The sequence below is a fragment of the Haemorhous mexicanus genome, chromosome 2 (genome assembly GCF_027477595.1).
Source record: "Haemorhous mexicanus isolate bHaeMex1 chromosome 2, bHaeMex1.pri, whole genome shotgun sequence".
In the NCBI taxonomy this organism is placed as follows: Eukaryota; Metazoa; Chordata; class Aves; order Passeriformes; family Fringillidae; genus Haemorhous; species Haemorhous mexicanus.
The window spans coordinates 15,428,878-15,452,789 of record NC_082342.1 but is presented as its reverse complement, the minus strand read 5'-3'; the positions used below and the strand labels follow the sequence as shown (position 1 = coordinate 15,452,789).

Sequence of the window (23,912 nt, the reverse complement as noted above, 5' to 3'; positions counted from 1 at the left end):
CACGATGGCCAGGGTATCAGACCCAGCCAGCGGGGGTTTAGGAAGGGCAGGTCCCACCTGACAAACCAGATCTCCTTTTATGACCAAGTGACCCGTCTGGTGGATGCAGGAAAGGCTGTGGATGTTGTGTACCTGGATTTCAGAAAGGCCTTTGACACTGTCTCCCACGGCACACTCCTGGAAAAGCTGGCAGCCCAGGGCTTGGACAGGGCACTCTGTGCTGGGTTAGGAACTGGCTGGATGGCCAAGCCCAGAGTGGTGGTGAGCAGTGCTGCACCCAGCTGGGGCCAGTCACCAGTGGTGTCCCTCAGGGGTCTGTGCTGGGGCCAGTTCTGTTCAATGTTTTTATTGATGACATAGTTGAGGGGATTGAGTCCTTTGTTGGTAAATTTGCAGATGACACCACGCTGGGAGTGTGTGTAGATCTGTTAGAAGGTAGGAGGGCTCTGCAGAGAGACCTGGAATGGTTGGATGGATGAGCAGAGTCCAATGGGATGAAGTTTAGTAAGTCCAGGTGCTGAGTCCTGCATTTTGGCCACAATAACCCCCTGCAGCACTATAGGCTGGGGACAGTGTGGCTGGACAGTGCCCAGGCAGAAAGGGACCTGGGGGTACTGGCTGACATGGACATGAGCCAGCAGTGTGCTCTGGTGGCCAAGAAGGCCAATGGCTCCTGGCCTGTGTCAGGAACAGTGTGGCCAGCAGGAGCAGGGAGGTCATTCTTCCCCTGTACCTGGCACTGGTGAGGCCACACCTTGAGTGCTGTGTCCAGCTCTGGCCCCTCCGTTTGGGAAGGACCTGGAGACGCTTGAGCGCGTCCAGAGGAGGCAACGAGGCTGGAGAGGGGCTTGGAACACAAACCCTGTGAGGAATGACTGAGGGAGCTGGGGGTGTTTAGCCTGGAGAAAAGGAGACTCAGGGGTGACCTTGTCACTCTACAACTTCCTGAAAGGTGGCTGGAGCCAGGTGGGGGTTGGTCTCTTTCTCCAGGCAGCAACTGACAGACGAGAGGTCACAGTCTCAAGCTGTGCCAAGGAAATACAGATTAGATAGTAGGAAAAAGCTTTTCATGCAAAGAGTGATGAAGTACTGGAATCGCCTGCCTGAGGAGGTGATAGAGTCACCATCCCTGGATGTGTTTAAAAAAACTGGATGTGGCACTTGGTGCCATGGTTTAGTTGAGGTGTTAGGGCTGGGTTGGACTCGATCCTGAAGGTCTCTTCCAACCTATTGGTTCTGTGATTCTGTGGACAGAGGTATCTTGGGGTTCACAGAGTTATAGTGAATAGATACTTCTGAATGCAAATCTACAAAACTAGCTCAGTGGGATTAACCTGATGTCCATTTAGTTCTTGACACTCGAGTTATCCCAACAGCTGGGCTGTAAGGCTTGGAAGAGAAATGGAGCAGTAAAAAGAATCATGGAAGCATTTCAGACTTTAAATATTCTCTTGCAAATAAATTTTTCATACCAGGAAACCTGCAGGAGTACACTGTCACACTAACAGTACTCTCAGAAAATTAAGGCATATCAACTTTCACCTTGTTAAAGAGACGTACAGTCCATTTCCAGAAGCAAAAAGAAAAAGTTATTTTATACCCACTATTATGTGAAAGAAAATCCTGTATTTAAGATACAACTAACTTTTGAAGACACAGAGAAAAGCAACACTAACACACAAAATTCCTTTAAGAATAATTTATCAGAATACAGATTATATGTTCAAGACTAATACAGTATATAATCCCTGTTAAATGTTCTATAGACACACTTGGAAACATACTGTGAATATGACTTGAATAATCAAGAGGATTATTTAAAATATATATGTACACTTCAGAGGCTACTGTGCAGGAAGAACAGTTTCAGGGATTTCTGCACTCTTTACAAAATATCATTTTTGAAATTTCCAAGTTAAGTAATAATGTAAACTAATTTTTATTTTTAAGGAAAGTGCTTCTAGTATTACTCCTGGGTTCTGAAAACTATTAAGTCTATTTTCTTTCCATTATGTAGAAAGCACTTAAGAACAAGTCTCCACATAAAAACCATGATGGTGGATGCAGCAGACCTCAGTAAGTCCACTTTATAAACAAGTCCTTGCCTTAATTTAATTTCTTTAGGATAGCTCCTATGCAAATATACACATATGTATAGAAGGTAATTGCCATAACATACTCGTATAGTGCTTCAAATGATACAACCAGTATTAACGGAGACTTTGGTCAGAAGTGGCAGCTCAAAAAAATGTGCAATGGCTAATTTAATTTTAATACTGCCATTCTGGTCTGGCTTGCTCAGAGCCCCAAAAAGGAGTTTAGCATGCCAGTACTCCTGTTTCGTGAAGCAATTTGGAGGAGAAAAGGTCTTTCAATATTGGGCAGAACATCCAATTTTCTTATTAGTTATGTAAGAAGTAATTTTTTTCCTGCTGAAACAGATTTTCAGTGTTTTAAATTCACTCTAACATTATGCAATCATGCTCCTATACTCTACAATGGAAAATGATCCTGCTCTCTTTTTTTTTGTGCTTCCTTGTATCAGCATGAACATTTATGCAACCTGCACCACAGATCAGATGGCACTTATCTGGACTAAATCTAACCTGAGTTTATTTACAAAAAGATTACTTATCTGATTAACTCATTTATACAGTTCAGTGTCCATGAATGTTGGTGACTGCCAAGTAAAGTCAAACCAATTGGGTGCAGCAGTTATCTTTAGCATTAGCTTAAATGACTACTCTAAACTACTTCAGCTACATACCCAAGGTAGAATTCAGGCAAACAATTAATGCCAAATAAACAGATGTTATTATGATTGGAGCACTTGATGACAAAACTTCCTCATGTAAAAGACAGCTTTAATGCTGCTCATATTAAACAAAGAAAGCTTAAAATATTTGAAGCTCAAAAGGAATCAAATAAATAGGGTTTTTTTGTCCTTTATGCAGTCTTTTGAAAACTTATACTTTTGACCATTTCATGTCTTTGGATTGTCGTTCCTAGAGCCCAGCACATCTCCAAGACAGTAGGACTTTTTATGTGAAGACACATAAAGGATGTATCACAGCTGAATTCTTAAAACTACAACAGTATTACACCTGAAACAATCATCATTTGCCATCAGCATTTGTAATTTCACAGGTGCTCTACCTACTTTTAAACAGGACGTATTTGGTGAGAGAGCACTTACCCACTTCCTACCATACAGTTTTCTGAATCCTGTTTTTTTTTCTAAGATGTATTTTATTTTTACCTAATAATGGCTTCTGACCAGTACAACCTCTATCTAATTATTTCATTACTTGAAAAGCTTGTGGCTTTTACCATTATTCTTCAACTACCTGAAAGGAGGTTTAGCCAGGTGGGGATTAGCCTCTTCTCCCAGGCAACCAGTGACAGGATGAGAAGACAGGGTCTTAAGCTGTGCCAGGGAAGTATAGGTTGTTCATCTATGAATTTTTTTTCAAAAAAAGGGTGATTAGACATTGGAAAGGGTGATTAGACATTGGAAGGGTCTGCCAAGGGAGGTGGTAGAGTCACCATCCCTGGAGATGTTTAAGGAAAGCCTGGATGTGCTCTGGTCTAGTTGACAAGGTTATGATCCGTCATAGGCTGGACTCAATGATTGCAGAAGTCTTTTCCAACCCAATTGATTCAGTGATTCTGCGTGGGATTATCCATCAGGCTGCAGAGTAATAACATCCTCCTAGAACCAAACAAAAGAAAATAAAACAAGAGAACACCATTATGACCTGGATGTCCACCCTATGCCTCGTTTTAAAGCAGACACAGTGTAGCATATACACAGTTGGGAAGCAGCCCCAGGCAAAGGCACACCAGCCCTGACCTGCTCCATTCACCCCTGTCTGAGTTTCCTCAGGGAGGGAAACTAAGGGAAACCTAGCCACAAATGATCAGAACTGTAACAATGAGGTTGGCTGGCCGGCTGGAGACCTGTGGCTAGTGACCAGGAGCTGTGAGCAAAGAGAGGGGGGAAAGCGGTTGTGGAGTTAATGGGGGAATGGGAGCTACTGTGCTTGGAGAGTGGGCGTTAGATGAGAAAACTGTGGAGAGTGGGGGTTAGATGAGAAAACTGTGTAGGGCTGCAAATACATGAATGAAGAAAAAGGGATAATGTGGCAGGAGAGACCAGGGAGACCAGGCTAACATGAGTGAGTAGGACTGGAGAAGAAAGAGCTGTGGAGGAGAGAAAAGTGCTTGTCTGTTCAAAAAATGTTATGATCCCCCTCCTACACTGGGTTTGGAGTGGCCAGAATGTACGCACGCTGTAACATGTGCACGCACACTTGGTGTCAGACACGAGCACATGGCATCACATGTATGGTGCAACACACGCGTGTGCTGTAACACACGCGTGGCGTTACACGCACGGTGTAACAAGTATGCACACGGCATAACACACACACACACACACACACACACACACACACACACACACACACACACGGCATAGCCCATGCACACGGTGTAACACACATGATGAAACACGCACACGGCGTAACGCCTAGACGGCGTCACAGAGCCACACAAACGGGGTAGCACACATGGTGTGACAAATATACACACGCCGTAACACACACACACGGTGCGATGGACACACACAGTGTGAGACACGCGCGGTTAACACACGCACGGTGTGTGACGGACACACTACATTAACACACACGGTTTAACACACGCACGGTGTGTCACGGACACACGCTGTTAACACTCGGTTTAACACACGCACAGCGCAATTCACACACAGACCCCCGATACCCCGCGCATGCGCGCCCCCGCCGTGCCCGCTCCTCGCGCGCACGCGCAGGGCCGTGCCCGCCGCGGGCGCGCGCGGTGCAGTGTGGGAAGGAGGTGGCCCCGGCCCGGCGGAGCGCGGCGCTGAATCCTCCCGGCCGCTCACAGCACTGTGGAGCCGCTTCCCGCCCTGCCTCCCCTCCGGCCGCCGCCACCTCCTCCTCCTCCACCCCACACAGGCACCCTCCCCCCCCCGCCCCCCTCCCGCCGGCCCGCGGATTTAAAGGGGCAGCGGCGCCGGCCGGGGGAACCATGCCGAACTTCTGCGCGGCGCCTAACTGCACCCGCAAGAGCACCCAGTCCGACCTGGCCTTCTTCCGCTTTCCCCGCGATCCGGCCAGGTGAGACCACCTCGGGAGGGGCGGGCTGGGGGAGGGGCGCCCGGCTCTCAGGCCCCCCCGGCCCACAGCGCTGCCTGTCTGAGGAGACATCGCGCCGAAGAGCTGGCTCGCTTCCCCCGCACCTCCCTAACCGCGCCTCCTTACCCGCGGGGCCGGCGAGCGCCTGGACCTCCGATGGTGCCTGCGGAGGCCGCGCTCGCTCCGGCGGGGCGGGGCCGTGGGACCCTCCGGGCTGTGGCGGCGGGAGGCGGGCGGGCGGCTGCGCCTGCGCCGGGACGGCGGCGGCTGCGGCTGCCGCCCCTCGGGGGAGTGGTGGGGTCGGCAGCGGCGGCGCCACCGCTCCGGGATGCGGCGGGAAGAGGGTACCTGGCCGAGACGGGAGTGGGGGCTGCGTGCCTGTGGTCAGGGTGGGGCCGTGTGTGAGGTGGTGCAATGGGATGTATGGCTGTGAGAGATGTGGGGCAGCTGGAGGGGTGCCGGAGCCATGGGCTCAGGTCGGGAGCCCTGCACTGTGGGGGGCCCGCGCAGGCTCAGCACTGGCTCAAGCAGTGAAGGTCCATCAGTCCGGCTCTGTGTATTAGGCAATGTGGTGCTGGACGATGAGGTGTGTGCGTGGCAGATGGGACACTCCTGTGGCGGGGAGGAACTGTCACGGCATTGCTGGGATGATGGCGAAGCATCATGACCAACAGCAGAGGTGATGGGAGAAATTCCCAATGGGTGAAAAGCAGGGGTGGTGTACTGGTAGAGCAAAAAGTGTGTGAGTGAGAGACAGTGGAAAATACTATGGCAAATAAATCGTGTACTTAGACATAGAACCCCCCATGTAAAGGTTCACCCTTAAATCGAGATGACACTCTTAAAATCACTTGATTTAACCTGATGCTCACAGTATTGGAAGGGAACATTGGCGTAGAGCAATACCAGTTACCTCTTTTCTAACAGTCGATAGTTAAGGCTGGGCTTTTCATGATTTATACATTATATTTACTTCCTCCCTTGAAGCTGCTTGACCTGATTTTTGGAAAAATCAAAACCCTGTGGGAATTATGCATATGTAGTATTTTCTAAGGAAACAGACCCTCCAAACAATTTCAAATGAAGATACAAAAAAGTTTGTATCGGTAATAGCTGCTCTCTAAAGTTGTGATTTTGGATAAGTTATGAAGTTCTCCTGGATGAATGCAAGGCCTTGCTGTAAAGGCTATCCAAACCTCTTGATGTCTAGAACATGCAATGTATTGTAATACAATCCATATTCCACATGCTTTTACTTTAATAAGAACTGAAATAAAAGTGCTTGCTTACCTACTCTTATTCTTTCATTTTCATGATTTGCTCTTACTATTGTCTCTTACTGCCATCTGTCCTGTGAGACCCTTAAGATCTCACACAAAGGAATGTCTGCAGTTTGTGTGGAATTGAGGAAAATTGGCAGTGGCTGAGCTTCAGTCCTAATTTGTAAGAGGTCCATGCTGTAAAATATGAGTCATATCAAGCTGTACAGAATTCCTCAGTAGGTGACAGTTTACTGTATGAAGAAAATACCCTCTTCAATTTGTAATTTTTTTTATGGAAGGACATTTTGAATGAGTGTTTTCCATGGTAGCAGTGCAGAGGGGTAGATAAAGGTGTGTGACGAAATTATTACATTATAAAGATTAATTTTTTAAAAACTGTATTTTATAAACTCTAGGATTGTTTGGGTTGGAAGGAACCTTAAAGCTCATCTCATTCCAAGCCATGGGCAGGTACACCCTCTATTAGACCACCTTTCTCCCAGTCAACCCTTGGAACACTTCCAGGAATGGGGCAGCCTCAGCTTTTCCTGGCAACCTATGCCAGGGCCTCCAAACCCTCACTGTAAAAAATTTCCTTCATATATCTAACCTAAATTTCCCCTCTTACAGTTTGACGGCATTTCTCCATGTCCTGTCACTACAGTTCCTGATGCAGAGCTCCTCTCCTACTTCTCTGTAAGGCCTCTTCAGACACTGGAAGGCGCTGTGAGGTCTCTGCACAGCCTTCTCTTCTCCAGGCTGAACAACCACTACTTCCTCATCCTGTTTCCATACGGGAGATGCTCCAGTCCTCTTACCAACTTTGTGGACTTGGTCCAACATTTCCGTGTCTGTCATTATATTGGGGCATACTGTACCCAGTACTTCAGATGGGGTCTCACAAGATGGGCAGGAGGAAGGAGAAACTATACATAAACTGTTTATAGCATCTTTGTACTCTTAAAAGCAGTCAGTGGCAAAGAAGATGTTCTAAGTTCTCTAGAAGTTCCCCCCTGAATATTTTACAACTTTCTGTCCAAAATTGATGATATATTCTATTTTACCAAGGGCATTTAGAGACTGATAAATCCATGCATCCTTAGGTTTTACAGACTTGAGGATGTTTTATTCTGTGGGTTGGTCTACAGCAGTCTGCAGATGGAAATGAAAATATGTTCTTTGTACTGCTTGCTCTCACTTTTGTAGGTCAGACTGGGATGGTGAGCAAAGTGCATTGTCCCAAAATGTTATTTGCACTTGGCAGCTTACAGTGGGATAACTGAAAATAAAGTTGTTACAATACATCTTAAAATAAATTTTAATTTTAAAAAATCATTGATGGTAAATGCATAGTCTGGGTAAATTCTTTCTACTACCTTACTGTTTTCAGTGTTTCCATAATAGCTGGGTAATTGCCTTTAATGTTTTCCCAGTTCAGTGCCAAGCCGTTCCAGTTAGGCATTCCAAGTCTGATCTTTCAGGTATTAAGAAGTGAGTGAGAGCTAACCTGTTAAGACTACCTTCTTTCATTTTGGCTTCTGGAGAAGATAAGGGGTTCAGAGATTAGCCTTTGGAGAAGAACCACCAGTATTTAATGGGTGGTATATTGTCTTTTCATATCAAACTTGTGTAAGTAGCCTCTGTTGCCTCCATAAGGTTTACAGTTTTATGCAATCTAGGCAGTGATCCTCACAGTAAGAGATGTTTGTTTGACTCTCATCTGTGATTGTGGCTCTGTTCATCATGGCGGCCCAAGGTGCAGTTGAGCTATGAGTGTTTAGAACAAAATGCTTCTTAAGCAAAGAGACGCTGTTCTGCTGCAGCTGACCAGTAGGTAATGTATACTCTAGTTGCAACTCAGTAAAATGTCATTTCAGCTTCCATGAGATGTCAGCAATCTCTGAAAATGTGAAGTTTGTGACTGAAGAAAACCTTCTTAAAAGCTAATGAGCAATGCCTAAGAGGTATGAAGGAAACTTTCCTGCCTGACCATTCAGAAGCCACACTGGGAGTCCCCTTTTGCACAGCCTGAGACTTTAATTGTTATGAGCAAAACCCCTCCAGGGCAGGTGGCTCCAATGAAACAGAGTGCCATTTGGCTCCCTGGACATGCCACCACTCATGGTGGCAGCCTAGTTTCCCTTTCAGCCTCCACTCTGAGTTCTGGGTTTTCTGTAGCAGAGTCTCAGATGTCTGGTTCCTTTCAGCACTTCAATCATAACGTGATAACAGCTTGAGCTGATGCCTCTGGGGATTGACCCTGAACCAAGAAATCCCTGGCTTTTATATCCTTACAGTTTCTGCACCCATTGCATTACATAAGTCCTGCCCTTATGTACAGCATCATTCCAAGTACAAATATAACAAAACCAAGAGGATTACCATAGGGTAAAGTATAGCACTGTAGATTCTTGTGCACAAATACTTAAATGATTACCAATAAAAAATCACAATCAACTGGTTGATCATCAACTACTTGTCTGATGTGAGAATGGTGTATCCAGTTTCCTTATCTAAAACTTACAGCAAATAGTAAATGGCAGTATATGGTCCTTCATATTTAACTTCCAATTTGGATTTTACTGAAAATACATTAATCCTTCATCTCCAGATTGTATGTTACGTAGCTGTATTTTGTTTTATTTATTATTTTGTGTGAAGTTGTCTCCAACCATTTATTTTCTAAAAAGGCTGGTCCTGGATATAATTCTCTGCCAAACGCTTTTCCTGTTGATGACTACTCTAGAGGTTGGTGAGAGTTATTTCCAATATCTTGCTATCCCATAGTACTACTCCTCAACTCCAGGCCATTTCAAATCTACCTGACTACAAGTTTGAGCAGTTTTATTATTTCTTTGTTTCACAGGAACCTTTGGTATAAGCTGGACAGTGTACTAAAATGATTTCTCTTGTAAGCTTGGTAGCTTCCAGCAACACTTGTATTTCAGTTCCATTAGATACATTATTTTCTGCTGAAGGAAAGAACTGTGGTGCCTTCAGTAGTATAGATGTATGATGCTCTCGAAAAGCTTGTTTAGAGTTAGTAAAGTCACTCATTAATTACATCTCCACCAATTACATCTCTCTTCCTAATGCAAGTTAATTCAGCCTCTTTGGCATTCACCAAGGGTTGTAGAGGTTCTGCTTTAAGCACCTCTAAGTTTCTAATTCCTGTGTAGCCTGTGTGTCATTTGCCATTCATGTATGAGGATCCATTGGAGAATGGGATTAGATCCAAGTTCTCTAGAGACTGATCATGCATATCTCCCTGTAGGTGGCTGAAGTGAAACACAACCTGAGCACATCATGATGCAGCTCACTGTTGAAGAGAATGGGAAATAAAGTTCTGGATTAAAAAAAAATAAATCTCAAACGAATATGTGTATTTAAAATAATTTATTCACGACTATATGCTCTCAGTGGGCATGATGCTTGTGAAGCATATTTAAGAATCATGTCCATTTCATGTATATGTAGTTGTTGGGTGTCTTGGACCTAAGTTTGCTCCTTTTCATGGCAATTGCTGTTGCTGCTATTGCTTTTAACATAGGAATTATTCCCTGCTGCTACAGCATTCAGTTGAGTTGAGTAGTAAGACTCAGGGCAGTCTTGTGGATGTAGGTTTTGCATAAGGACTTCACAAGCTCCATAAGCTTGTCTTATCATGCAGAAATAGTTGAATACTGAAAGATTTGATAAAAGTTAATACATAATTATATTCTAAGATCTTTCTAGTTGCTTCTTGGATAATACCATGCAGAGCTATAGTGGGTGATCTCAGGGGTCTGACTTCCTTTTTCTTTGTTATTCCATTCCTCAGAGAGTGTTCTATTTGGAACCAAACTCCCAGTGAGACTGAAAGGCTGAATTCAGACTCAGATGTAGTTTTCAGGTTTGAGTTCAGTCATATAACCTGTCATCTCCTTTTAGTCCTGTAGCTACCTTAGAGAATGTCAACATTTCAGCCTTTGCCATTAGAGCTTCCTAAATTTCTAGAGCTCTGGTTGCTGATATGGTGCTTCAGTGGGTTGAGAAGCTTGGTGCCCATGATTGATCCATGATATGAAAGAGAGGAAGTTTAGATTAGGTATTGGGAAGAAATTCCTCCCTGGGAGGGTGGTGAGGCCCTGGCACAGGTTGCCCAGAGAAGCTGTAGCTGTCCCATCCCTGGGAGTGCTCGAGGCCAGGCTGGATGGGGCTTGGAGCAGCCAGGTCTAGTGGAAGGTGTCCCTGCCTATGGCAGGGCCTGGAACACGATGGGCTGTAAGATCCTTTCCAACCCAAACCACTCTAGGATTGTGTAGTTAGGATCTTCAAACTGGGGCTCTGAACACCAAGGGCTTCTTTTGGATCACGTGCTCAGGTGATGCCTTATTGAACTTAGAAACAAAACAACATACCCCTGAGATAATACTCGTATAGGAGGTAACACAAAGGCTGATCTTCATTAGAGGCCTCCAGGGGCAGACTTGGAAAAATGTCCATGAAATGCCCACCCCCCCCGATGGGGTGAAGGTTAGCAAATCAGCATAATTGAAAAAAAGAAATCACCGATTAGAGACATAACAGGTGATGCCATTTCCCTTGGTCCAACCTTGTCTGAATCCTGCCCATGCCCTCCCCCCCACTTCCTCCTTAGATGGGAACTAAATATTATTTGTGAAAATGGGTCTTGAAGAGCTGTTTTTTGGCCTTGGTTCCCAGACAGAGCCAAGATAGGATAGGGGGCCTTGGAATGTGGGGTTTTTTTCTGCTTAAGGAAAAGGTAGGGTAAAGTACTGGAAAAACTAGGCATAAATAGAACAATGGGCTACAAAGTTACAAATATATGTGTAAGAATACAGAGAATATATAAAAGCAAGCAGGCAAAAATCATTTGGCATCACAGGCAGTGTTTACTTCAGCACAAAAGGCAGCAGCCACAACCAGTTTTTCTGCAACTGTTGAAGAACTTCATAAGGGAATGATACTTGGAGAGGCTACCTAGAACAGAGGCTAGACAGTGTTAAAGGAATACAGTAGGTATTTATTAAAAAGGCCTTTAAAGAATACACCTTGGGCAGTATAAGAGCCTGGCCGAAGCTACACCCATGTTGAACAACAGGTCACATGTTTTGACACTTTTGTAAGTTTTTGTTCATTTGCATATTAGGGTTAATTGTCCGATTACAGCTGCAGGTTATGAAGTCCCATCCTCCCAGATGGCTCTCCTCAGTTTGCTGTTTATACTTTTTGGGCCTGAAGCTGCAATGGTGCCCTTGGTTCTGGGGCTGGAAAAGGATTGTTTTGTCTAACTAAACTGTGAGGAGAACTTGCTAACACTTTATATGAAGTTCAGACTTACATACTAATGCAGTGCAGAATCTGGATAATATGAAAGCTAAAACTTAAGGCATTAGGAAAGGAGTATTATGTGGTTAATGAAATCTGTGTGAGACTCATTTTTGAGTGAGCCCCCTCTGAAGAGCTGGTGGTATCTCTTGCTGTCTCTCATTGATCTGGTCCTTGACTATTACTAAGTACTACTTACTAAGTACCTATTAGGTTCTTTTGTTGGCATTAACATGGGAGGGCAGAGAATTCAGGCTGATGTTTGCATGCCCTTGACAACTGTGTGCCAGTTCTGAATGCACCATTCCTGCCACCAGTTTGTCTCCCTGTCATTGCCAGGAGGTGATTCAGGGGAGTTAACATGATGTAAGGAGCTCTGGCTTTGCTCTCTCTCAGTGTCTGACAGCTTCCCCGAACCACTGAGAGAAGCAGGTAAGACCATGGGGTCAGACTCTTTCTCTGGACTGAAACCCTCCCCACTAACTATAGAGGAGGCTGATCAGCCTCTGTGATCACATTCAGTGAGTTGTTTAGTAGTTGACACCCACTGAGAAAGTCTGGGAGCCAGAGTCAATATAATTTACACGCTACAGGTCTTCCACTTTAAAAGAGTATATCATTTGATGAAGTGAAGAAAGCTCCCCTGTTCTCTTTTTGGGGTGGTTGCACTGCCAAGGCAAGAGTGCAGGATCTGTTGTGCCAAAAAATCAGATTTTTTAAAACATTGTTTTCTTTCCTTATTTTAAGTTGTTACTAAGCATACTCTGTATGGCTCTCCAAGAGCAATATTAGAAATTATTTTGATTTATGGCATTTGCCATCACTGTTAATTTAATATTTTGCATGAGCAAAAAATTGAGATTTGCAAATGGTTCAGCCAGCAGAGATCAGAATTAAAAATTCCCCTCTTTCATCTGCACAATTGCCCTTTACTGAGCTAAAGTAGAGGTGAATCCATTCAGACCTGTGATTTCCTCATCTGGGCTGCCCACCAAAACATCTGACAAGACAGCCTTTGTTCTTATAGTTGTTTTTCTCCCTCCTTACTGCTATAATCCATAATTTCATGTTTGCCGTCAAAAGTAACAGTAAAATTGCTTTCTTCTAACTTCTAGCAACAGAGCAAGTAACTTTGTTGCTCAGAGTGTGATGGCATGTACCCCATTAGGGGAACATGGAGCTGACTACTGCATTTGCATCAATTACTGCGAGTGGTTTACTCACCAGAAGAGACAGTCTCTTGCATACCTGAATGGAGTCCTGTTAGTAAAGGAAATATTTATCTTTGTGGTATATCTTGGAGAACTAATCCAAAGCAAAAGTAAATACATGTAAAAATACATATCTAAGGAGAACTTTCTTTGGGTGTGGAAGCACTGTCTGTGGAATGATTGCTTTTCTATTGTTGTTATTTCAATTTCATAAATCTACTCTAAACTCCCCCAGTGATTACAATAAATAGGAAGAATACTGTATTTTGAAGGGAGGTGGAAAAGACAGCTATCTTAAAAACTGCCTAGAAAATGTTATGACTACAGACTACAAGCACATCTCTTTAGTTTTTAATTTTTCTTTTCAAGAGCAAATTCTTTGGAATTAAATAGTTAAGTTTCCTGAGCAACTGTGCTACAATCTGCTTTGTGTGTGTGTGTACGTGACAAAGGCAAGAGTATATAAATTAAGGGAAAAGACTCCTGAATTTGATGGGGTGATGTTGAGTGGTGAGCAAAAGCAGAAAAAGTGATTTTGCAAAAATTTGATGGGATGTTCCAAAGGAAGTTGTAAAGATCTTTCCCGGGCCTTGTATCAAGGTCACTTGCACTCACTTGTGCTCCATTTTGAGTATGGTTTGAAATTGTAAGGGATTTTGTTTTATTCTAAGATTATCTAATTCTTCTCCTAACATGCAGATGTCAGAGATGGGTGGAGAACTGTCGAAGGGCAGATTTAGAAGATAAAACTCCAGATCAACTCAACAAGCATTACAGATTGTGTGCTAAACATTTTGAGACTTCTATGATATGCAGAAGTGTAAGTAAAAACATGCATTTGTTTACTGCATCTTGCAAAATGAGACTGACATTTTTCACCAGAATCCTGCTTTAATCTTTCAGCTCCTGCGTAACTCGTCCCTAGGAAAATTAATTTCTTAGTCTTAATTGGGATCACTGCCATTGTCTGGGGCTCCACACTGGCTCTCAGCCATTGAGAATGTTAATGAAGATGAGCAGTCTGAGGAGAGAGAAAAAGTGGTGCTCCTGGCAGTTTAATGTGTTTGTTGAACACTGTCCCTCACTGCAGTGCTTTCCTTGTTTCACTTGTTTCACTAGAGATTACAATGTTATATAAGTTTATTTGGTGTAATTTTGCATATCTCTGATTATTTAAAGTTATTAATGTCCTGTTCCTGAAGTGTGTACATGGTGTGATTTGGTTAAATTACACTCTGTTGTGGCCACAAGATTTAAACACTCTTTACATCTGTCAAGCTATAATTTCCTGTTACATTTTCATCCAGCTAAAGTCAAGGCACTGTTTTCTGTTAATGAAGTAATAGCTTTCAGTTCTTTTTGTCAACAATAGGATTTTAACAGCTTGCATAAGAGTAGGAAAGGGTGCACTTGGGACTTTGTATCAAGTTTTAATTTCTAGGCTGAATTTCACTCTGCTATATAAGCAAAATGGATCTTTTAGTTATGAATTAAAGTTAAAATATGCAGGTCAAACTCTGAAGTCCTAGTGGTATTACACGTGATGAGGTCTCTAATAGCCAGCATCCCTGAAACAGATGAAAATTGGAAGTAATTATGACTCTGAAAGGAAACACTATGAAACTGGGTTTGTTTGAAATGTATTTCAATCTAATGACAAGATGACATCAGTTACAATTTTGTACTCAGTAGAAATTAGCCAGTATAGGCAACACAGGTTTACAGTATGTCCAAATATAACATTTTACTTTAAATATTTTTTTTTAACTGAGAGCACTTACATGATCATCTAGAAGTCTTTCCTTCTTTTTTTTTTAATCCTCAGGTAAGTTTTCCCTCAATATGATCTTTCACAGTAGTGCTTGGTGGACTTCATAGTTCTGCAAAAAGAAGGAATTGACCGTTTTTGCAATTAAATGTTTCTAGAATTGTGAAATAAGTGATTAAACCCAAAACACAATAGTAACAAAATGTTTCCCTTCTGATGCATAAATGTCTTTTTATCCAGAATGTTTATTTTTAAAAAAAATCATAATATTGCAGTAAATTAAAATTATTGCATCTAGGGTCTTTGATCTAAGGATAATGGGGACAAAAAAAAGGATTTGTAGTTTGGATTGGAGTTTTCTGTAGTATGTCTTCCTATTTTCAGTGTCCTCTTGATATCCCTGAAATTTAAATTGCATAGCTTAGCTTTCTCTTTGGTAACATCAAAAAGTCAAAGTACTTTAGAATAATAACATAAACAAGAAAAGAGGAGAGAAAAAAAAAGGGTGCACAGTGTCTGAAATTTCTCAAAGAATTCCCTAGTGGAGATGTGTGTTTTCTTACAGAGCCCATACAGAACGGTTTTACGGGATAACGCTGTGCCAACTATATTTGATCTTACAAGTCACCTGAACAATCCCCACAGCAGACATAGGAAGAGGATAAAAGAGCTGGTAAGTTTTTAATGTAAAATTATTGGTTTATTATTAAAAGAAAAGATGACAAATAAGTTAATGTGAAACTTTTACACAAAAATGTGAAATAAAAATATTTAGCCACTTGAGTGTTTGTATTTTCTATGCTGCCTATTCCTGTATCTTTTTTGTTGATTATAAGTTAAATGTGTGATAAAAATTTTATCGAAGGAAGTCTTGAAGAAATTATCTGGGAAATTAAATGTGTTGGTCCAGAGCTGATTCTTTCATCCAAATCAAATGTATAGTTTCCTTTTCCTTGTTACTGCAGTGTCAGCTGAACACAACTGAAGCTTGATATCCCAAAATTTTTGCTGCATGTTGATTGTGATCTTTGGTTCTCCCATTTAACTTTTGAAATCTGAATCAATTCAGACATGCTTGTTTTAGCTTATTGTTGTGAAAAAATAGTCCATGGATAAATGGAATGGAGTTTAAAATGGAGTTAAAGATAGTTCTGTCTACTGGCAGCACATTACCAAATTCCAATAGAAACTCTTTACTAATAATTATACATGTTGAAGAACCTCCTAATACAACTGTTCTCATGTAGTTGGTACATGTCATAGCTGTAATAAACTACCTCAAGAAACCTCCTGGTGTTAGAATTTCTAACACTTTTTGGCAAATGTTAACTTGTCTCATCTACAGTATTTGTATCTCATCTTGATATGTTAATATTTTAAGGTCACATGTTAGACATTGTCATCAATATAAGTTCTTTTTGTTTGTTTTTTTAAGAGTGAAGATGAAATAAGAACCTTGAAGCAGCAAAAGAGTAAGTGATCAAAATAATTGAGGTAATAACTTTATTTCCTAAGGCTGATGAGGTAATGCAGGACTCATAACTATTAGTTTATGTACAGCAGAAGGATAATTGAGTTCCTTCTTGATTCAGCCAGCCAGTCTAAATTGTTTCCAAAATACTCATTCACTTTTAAACTGGAAACATTCTTCTCTGGACTCTGGTAACTTAAAGGTAACGGGCAAGTAAATGTTATATTTTATTCTTGACACTTACAGTATTTTCATTTTGTAGTTGATGATGCTTTTGAACGGAAACAGGCAACTCAAGAATCAAATGAAAACAATGAGCAAAACACTGTCTCAGAGGAAGGAGGGGAAGAACAAGAGGAAAAAGCTGTCCCCTTAACACTGGAAGAAAGAGAAAACAAAGATTACCTTAAATCATTATTTGAAATTTTGATCTTAATGGGTAAACAAAATATTCCATTGGATGGCCATAATGTTGATGAACTTCCAGAAGGCATTTTTACTTCAGATAACTTTCAGGCTCTACTGGAATACAGAATAAATGGTGGCGATGAAGTTCTGAGGAAACGATTTGAGATGACTGCAGTCAACCTCGAGTATTGTTCAAAAATTCAGCAGAAACAAATGCTTGAGATCTGTGAAAACTGCGTTAGAGAGGAGACACTGAGGGAAGTAAGAGACTCACACTTCTTTTCAATTGTCACCGATGAAGTAGTGGACATAGCAGGAGAGGAACATTTGCCAGTGTTGGTGAGGTTCGTTGATGATTCTCACAATCTAAGAGAAGAATTCATAGGGTTTTTACCATATGAGGCTGATCCTGAAATTTTAGCTGTTAAGTTCCATGCAACTATTACTGAAAAGTGGGGTCTAAACATGGAGTACTGCCGGGGTCAAGCCTACATTGTCTCCAGTGGATTTGCTTCTAAAATGAAAGTTGTGGCTACAAGACTCTTGGAAAAGTATCCGCAAGCTGTGTATACGCTGTGTTCCTCATGTGCCTTAAATGTTTGGCTGGCAAAATCTGTTCCTGTTGTTGGTGTTTCCATTGCATTAGGAACAATTGAAGAAGTTTGCTGTCTTTTTAATCAGTCTCCACAATTACTGGTAGAACTGGACAACACAATTTCTGTTCTTTTTCAGGACAATGATGAAAAGGGTAATGAGTTGAAGAAGATCTGTCGTTCTCAGTGGACAGGAAGGCATGATACTTTTGAGGTATTAGTGGACCTCCTGCAAGCACTGGTACTGTGCTTGGATGCTGTGAGCAGTGACTTTTCTGTCAGGTGGAACAACTTCATTGTCGGTCGAGCATTTGTACTTTCAAGTGCACTAACAGATTTTGATTTCATTGTCACTATTGTAATTATGAAAAATGTTCTGTCTTTTACAAGAGCATTTGGAAAAAATCTCCAGGGACAAACATCAGATGTGTTCTTTGCAGCTGGCAGCTTAACAGCAGTATTGCACTCTCTGAATGAAGTGATGGAGAATATTGAAGTTTACCATGAATTTTGGTTTGAGGAAGCCACAAATTTGGCTACAAAACTGGATGTACAAATTAAACTCCCAGGAAAATTTCTCAGGGCACAACAGGGGAACTTCGACCCTGATATGACATCAGAAAATTACTACAAAGAAATCCTAAGTGTCCCAACAGTAGAGCACATTATTCAAGAATTAAAAGATATTTTCTCAGAACAACATTTAAAGGCTCTTAAATGTTTATCATTAGTGCCCTCAGTCATGGGACAGCTCAAATTCAATACATCTGAGGAGCATCATGCTGACATGTTCAAAAATGACTTGCCCAATCCGGACACACTTTCTGCTGAGCTTCACTGTTGGAGAATCAAGTGGAAGCACAGAGGAAAAGATATTGAACTTCCAGCTACTATTTATGAAGCACTTCACTTGCCCGACATAAAGTTTTTCCCTAATGTTTATGCATTGCTTAAAGTCTTGTGCTTACTTCCAGTGATGAAGGTGGAGAATGAAAAATACGGAATAGGACGAAAGCGCTTAAAGGCATACCTGAAAAACACCTTGACAGGGCAAAGATCAAGCAACCTTGCTTTGCTCAACATAAACCTTGACATAAAACATGACTTAGATTTGATGGTGGACACTTACATTAAACTCTATCCAGATAAAGTGGAATTTCAAGACTGTATTCCTTCAAACAATTCTGAAGTAACAGATAATGCCTAACTTTTTAAGCTCTAACCAATCTGTTGAAACAGCTTCTTCTTAATTAAGTTTCAAAGCTGGGGAGAAAAACCGGTGAAATCTTAAAAAATCACTGCAATTGTGTTTTCATTTTAGGCCTTGGGCTGAACAAGCTGTGGTCAAAGACCTAAATTATGTGTTGTTAGTCCATACTAAATGTGTTTGGCAAACAAAATCAAGCCTAACACAAGCCCGTGCTCTTGGCAGAGGTGCTTTCTACATCTGATTGGCTTAACTAGGTGCTTGTTTACTTTATTGCATCGTGGAAAAAGTACATTATGATTGTAGATCTGGTGGGGCTGTTACATATTCACTGATTAATTAGGATAAGAAAGAAATTCAAACTATTAAAAAGAGTATAATCTATTTCAGTTCTGTTACTTAGGATTTTTTTAAAAAACCCAAACTTTTAAGAAAGTCTTTGATGTATATTTAAGTGGCATTTTGGAGAGTGGATTCAGCTATTGCACGATCCCCATGCTGTGGACAGGTCTCGGTGTAAAGTGAATGTCAGTGATATAGGGGTACATTTACGGTTTTGTTGGAAGAGTCAACCTCTTCAGTCTCTTGATGACTGTTTACATTCCTTTGTGTCAGACACAAAACTTTTTTCTTTAGGCTTAACAGGCATGGCAAGAGTATTTAAGTTCTTAAAAGACACTAAAAACTTAAAATTTATTCCACAGATGTTTGAATCTGTTTGCTTTGCCCCAACTCTGATGCAAATGCCATTCATCTTATAGTATGTTTATTTGTAAACTCACTCTGGAAAGATTAAAATAAGAGTTTGTTGTTTGTCTAGAAGTAAGATTGGAAATATTGCTGTTATTTTTGGTGAGAATGAAACATTTTTGTACAGTTTATGGAAATTTAAAATAAAATGTGAATTGCTTTTTACATAGCATTGGATTTCCTAGTAAAGCCTCTGGAAATGTGTTCTGTAAAGGTGCCTTTTTATTTTAGCAGTTTTTTCTTCATTTTTTTTGCAATTCTAGTGAGTGGCATTTTCTGAAGACAGGAAACTGCGATAGTACCACTGATCTGCGTGTTCTGTAAGGTTTTTTAAAGTATTTTGAGATAGCACTAACTACAGTGCTTTTACTGATAGAAGTTCTGACAATCAGGCAGAAAGAGATTAAATTTGAAATGGTTCAAAAGTAAAGTTTTGCAGCTATCCTGATGCATGACAGGTTTATAACTTATTTATCAATTCAAACATCAAAAATCAAATTGCTTGGGTTGGAGGGAACCTTAAAGCTCATCCATTTCTACCCCCTGCCATGGGCAGGGACACCTTCCACTAGACCAGGTTGCTATTAGCCCCATCCAGCCTGGCCTTGAATGCTTCCAGGAATGGGGCAGCCACAGCTTCTCTGGGCAACCTGTGCCAGGGCCTCACTGCCCTCACAGCCAAGAATTTCCTCTGCTATCTAATGTAAATTTCCTCTCTTTTAGCTAAAAGCCATTCCCCCTTGTCCTGTCACTACAGTTCCTGATGCAGAGTCCCTCTCCAGCTTTCCTGTAGCCCCTTCTGATACTGGAAGGCCCTGTGAGGTGTCCACACAACCTTCTCTTCTCCAGGCTGAACAGCCACTACTTTGTTGTCTTGTCTCCATATGGGAGGTGCTCCAGTCCCATTACCAAGTTCATGTCCTTCTTGTGTTGGGGGTAGGTGGGAAATTACAGTACTTTTATGTAATTGTCAGTTGCAGTGAGAAAGGCCCCCAGCAACAGCAAATTGAATGATTCTAAAGAGTATGAGTTCGTAGTGCTCTAGTGTAGCCAAAACAATAAGATCAAATTTGGAAAAAACCCACCTTTTCTAAACATTATCTTTTCTTTGCAGTAGTATTTGTATGTGCTTTCTGACATACTTTCATGTTATTGCAATTTTTTGTCTCAATAGTAAAAAGTGTTTTAACTAATAGCTTTCTCTGTTCCTCTCAATATATGAAAATAGCTCCCAAATCTTGGTTAATGCTATAAAAAAACATTTTAAAATTAAAAGGCTTATGGATAATTGGCTCTTTCTAAAGATGATCTCAATTACAATTTTAATAAAATAAATTAAAAAAATATTTCCCATTTTAGAGTTCTGTGAATTTCCCTGCTAAACACAGCAACACGGTGGTCATGCAATCAGAGGTCATGAGTCCTGTGTCAGTAAAGACAGGTTGGATGAGCCTGGGCTTACAGGTGGAATCAGAGAAAGAAAATTGGTATCCAGTACCACAGAATTGGCCAAAAGATCTGAAGACTGCTTTCTGACTGTGTAAATGAGGCCTTTCTAACCACTGTACTGAGACAAATTAAAGAAGGGAAGTGCAGTAAAACTCTCCTTAAGTTACTAAGTGTCTGCTGGAGCTCAGCTGAAGACACATGCTTGTGATAAGTGCTGTTAATTAGCTGGCTCAGTCTTTTGGTTTTGAACTGCCTTTCACAGAGATATTTAGCTTGTCTGTAATAAATCAGGAGCTTCTGATTTACTACCATTTGATTTGTCCTGTTGGTGAGGAATCTCTTGATTTTTTGATACCTATAGGAGTTAGTCTGAATAGTGATTATTTGGTAGGATGTTGAAAACTAAAAGAAGGGAGATTAGGATTAGATGTTGGGGAAAATTCTTGTCTCTGTGAATGGTAAAATACTGACACAGGTTTGTCCAGAGAAGCTGTGGCTGCCCCACCCCTGGAAGTGTTCAAGGCCAGGTTGGACATGGCTTGGAGCAACCTGGTCTAGTGGAAGGTGTCCCTGCCCATGGCAGGGGGGTGGATTGAGATGGTCTGTAAAGTCCTTTCCTGTCCAGGTTATTCTGGAATTTTACGATTGGTCTATGATGTGGAGGAGCAAAGGCATAGCAGGTTGCAATGATAGGTGCCTCTTCAACAGGAGAGGTTTCTGTGGAGGAGAAAAATTTACTGAAACTATAGTGTTTTCCATCTGATTTCTAGGGGTGCACAGAAAGAATGCAACTGCAGTGTAATCCAGTTACACAATTTTGCCACAGCAGGTCTGAGACTGATAAAAATGTGTCTGAAAATGAAACAATCACTGAAGATAAACTTGGATTCTGTTTTGTTGAACAGACTCTGGAGACAGGGAATTACAGTTTTTAAATAATCTGTCAATTCAGGGCAGCGTATATTTCCAAGGTGTATGTAAGGTATTTACCTTAGTTTGACCTGGCATTTTGGCACATTCTATGTCATGAAGTAATTGTTCTGTTACAATTAGTGTAAGTGTTGCTGCTCAGATATAATTTTTAGTGAAAGTAGATTTCCTTAGCTGCTCAGCCTATCATGCTCTGTGAAAGCAATGCTACACAGTGTATTTCCTTTTCCCATGCACAGAATTCCTGCTAGAAACCAGTATTGATACTTGGAAAAAGAGCATGTATCATTTTGTCTCCTGTAGTGTTATTTCTGTCGTTATCTTCAGAAATCCTGTATGCACTTGTTCAGGTGCCATGGTTGTGCTGTAAAGAAGTGGATGAGCAGAACCACTTAAGGATTCTAGGTACAACTATTCTGTATTCCACAATCTTTTTCTGTGCAACAGTGCAAAATCTCAGAGTGCCCAGAAACATTCCCATTACTCTTGAGCAGAGGAAAATAAATCTCTTCATTGTATGTTTCAAGAAGCAGCCGCTAACCTAGAATAAAAATAGGTGTTATCCCAAAGAAGCTTAACATTCTGTCATCTCCAGACCTGTGGTGCTCTCTGCTTTCCCTAAGGAAAACAGTTCCAACAAGGAATAGGAATCTCCCCAACATTTTGCCTAAATGTAATTATGTAATTAGTGAGACATCAGAAAAAAAAAAAAAACCAAAAAACCAAACAACCAGGGTTGGAAGTTTTAAACACATCTACAGCAGTTTCAAAACATGTGCATGCTCTTTATAAGCTTTCTTTACTTTGAAAAATAACACTGTTAATCAAATAGAATTCAATGTGCATGTTCTGTGACACAGTAATTGTTCATTTGATTTTTGCCATACTGTGCAGTGTTTCTAATTATTTATTTTCCTGCAGCAAACTTGCTTTTTTCTAAAAACTATGCCTGTGGTCTTCTGTTTAAGCTGGCAAGAGCTATCCCTGGAAGTGTCCTTGCAGTCAATGCGAGGAGTACTAGTGCAGTTTGTTCAGGGAGATTGAGAAGCAGCACTGATCCCCTATTCCTCTGTTTTGCAGTGTCCCAAAGTTAAATATGTCAGTGAGTAAACTGGCCATGTGACTGCTCATATGATCTTAAGATTAAAGGATACTCTTGTGTTGCTCCCAATACCCCTCACCCCCCCATGCATGTTAGTTGACATAAATATCCTAGGAAGAAATTTGTTTTCTAGTTGTAGAATTTGAGGTGCAGAGTAGATGATGGCTGTTATCGTCCCCCAAGGCCACCCAAGCACTCTGAAGACCTTCCTCAAACCCTCATGGCCACAGGCTCCAAAGAGCAACATTATAATAAAAAGATTTTTTAAAAAAAATAATTATTTTATATAGGTGCCTACTTGGATTCTTGCTATGATACCATGCTCTGAGCCTGGCACATGGAGTCCCAGCTGGAGCCCAGGCTTCCCTTAGAGCACCCAAGAGAGGGCCCTCTGTCAGCTTCAGCTTCATTAGAAGGTGCTAAGAAACACTGATTTACATTTAAAAATGGAGATCCCTGTGAAAGCCAGTGCTGGAGGCAGCTCAGCACATCTGACAATAGTTTCAGGTGTCTCATGGCATCTTTTCATTGAGAGGGGACCACTGAGTCTCATCATCTGTGACAGCCTACAGTTGGAGCTGTAGACTGCTGGGGCCACACACACCACTGTTAGAGTGAAAATTCAGCTTGTCACCTCTTCAGCCAGCAAATGTCTGAGGATCTTGGCAAAGGAGGGTCTTTCCTTGCCCCTGGAAGAACCTATAGATCAGAAAGAGAATACCTTTTGCAGGACCCCCAAACCTCAGGGTGATTTCTTAGCAAGTAGATTCTTGCAGACAGGAGTCTTCAGATTCTTGTCACCAGGACAAGATTCTGAAGACTGAGGAATTGAAAGACAGGAAAAGAACTCACCAGGACCTTGGGGTTTTTGGTTCTGTCTTACTCCTGGAACACCACTTCAGGCTTCATAGCTGTTTCCTAGTAGCTCCTACTGTACAAAGACACTTCTGTACAGTAAGCACTTTCCTTCACTATCTGGGTGAAGGAAAGATACTGGGGAACTGCTGAAAATGGATTTGGGTCATTAGGGAAGGGGGAGAGGAATGGGAAGATACATGAGAGAGGTCAAGGGCACCATTTCATTGGTAGTGTGATGCTGGAAGCTGGTGTAAATTCTGTACCAGAACAAAAATGGAGTCCTGCTCTTCTCCATCTCCACCTGCAGTGGTGTCAGTCCTGATTCTTTGCGCCCTTCAGGCAGGACAGTACAGTAGAACATGGATGCAGTTTTCCATCTGAGAGTGCAACAT

General features: G+C 41.6%; 1 protein-coding gene and 1 long non-coding RNA gene across 2 annotated transcripts; one reads left to right on the top strand and one right to left on the bottom strand.

Annotated features, from left to right (window-relative positions):
- Window positions 1–1,606: 1,606 nt before the first annotated feature.
- LOC132341578 (uncharacterized) lies at window positions 1,607–5,423 on the bottom strand. Its single transcript, XR_009490269.1, has 2 exons — window positions 5,307–5,423; window positions 1,607–3,712 (listed from the first exon to the last, which is right to left on the bottom strand). It is a non-coding gene; the product is annotated as an uncharacterized LOC132341578 (long non-coding RNA).
- Window positions 4,895–19,346, top strand: THAP12 (THAP domain containing 12). The gene is made up of 5 exons (XM_059873254.1): window positions 4,895–5,162; window positions 13,684–13,804; window positions 15,318–15,425; window positions 16,188–16,224; window positions 16,486–19,346. Exons 1-5 carry the CDS (start codon window positions 5,074–5,076, stop codon window positions 18,429–18,431), a joined length of 2,301 nt encoding a protein of 766 aa, XP_059729237.1. The 5' UTR covers window positions 4,895–5,073; the 3' UTR covers window positions 18,432–19,346.
- The last annotated feature ends 4,566 nt before the right edge of the window (window positions 19,347–23,912 follow it).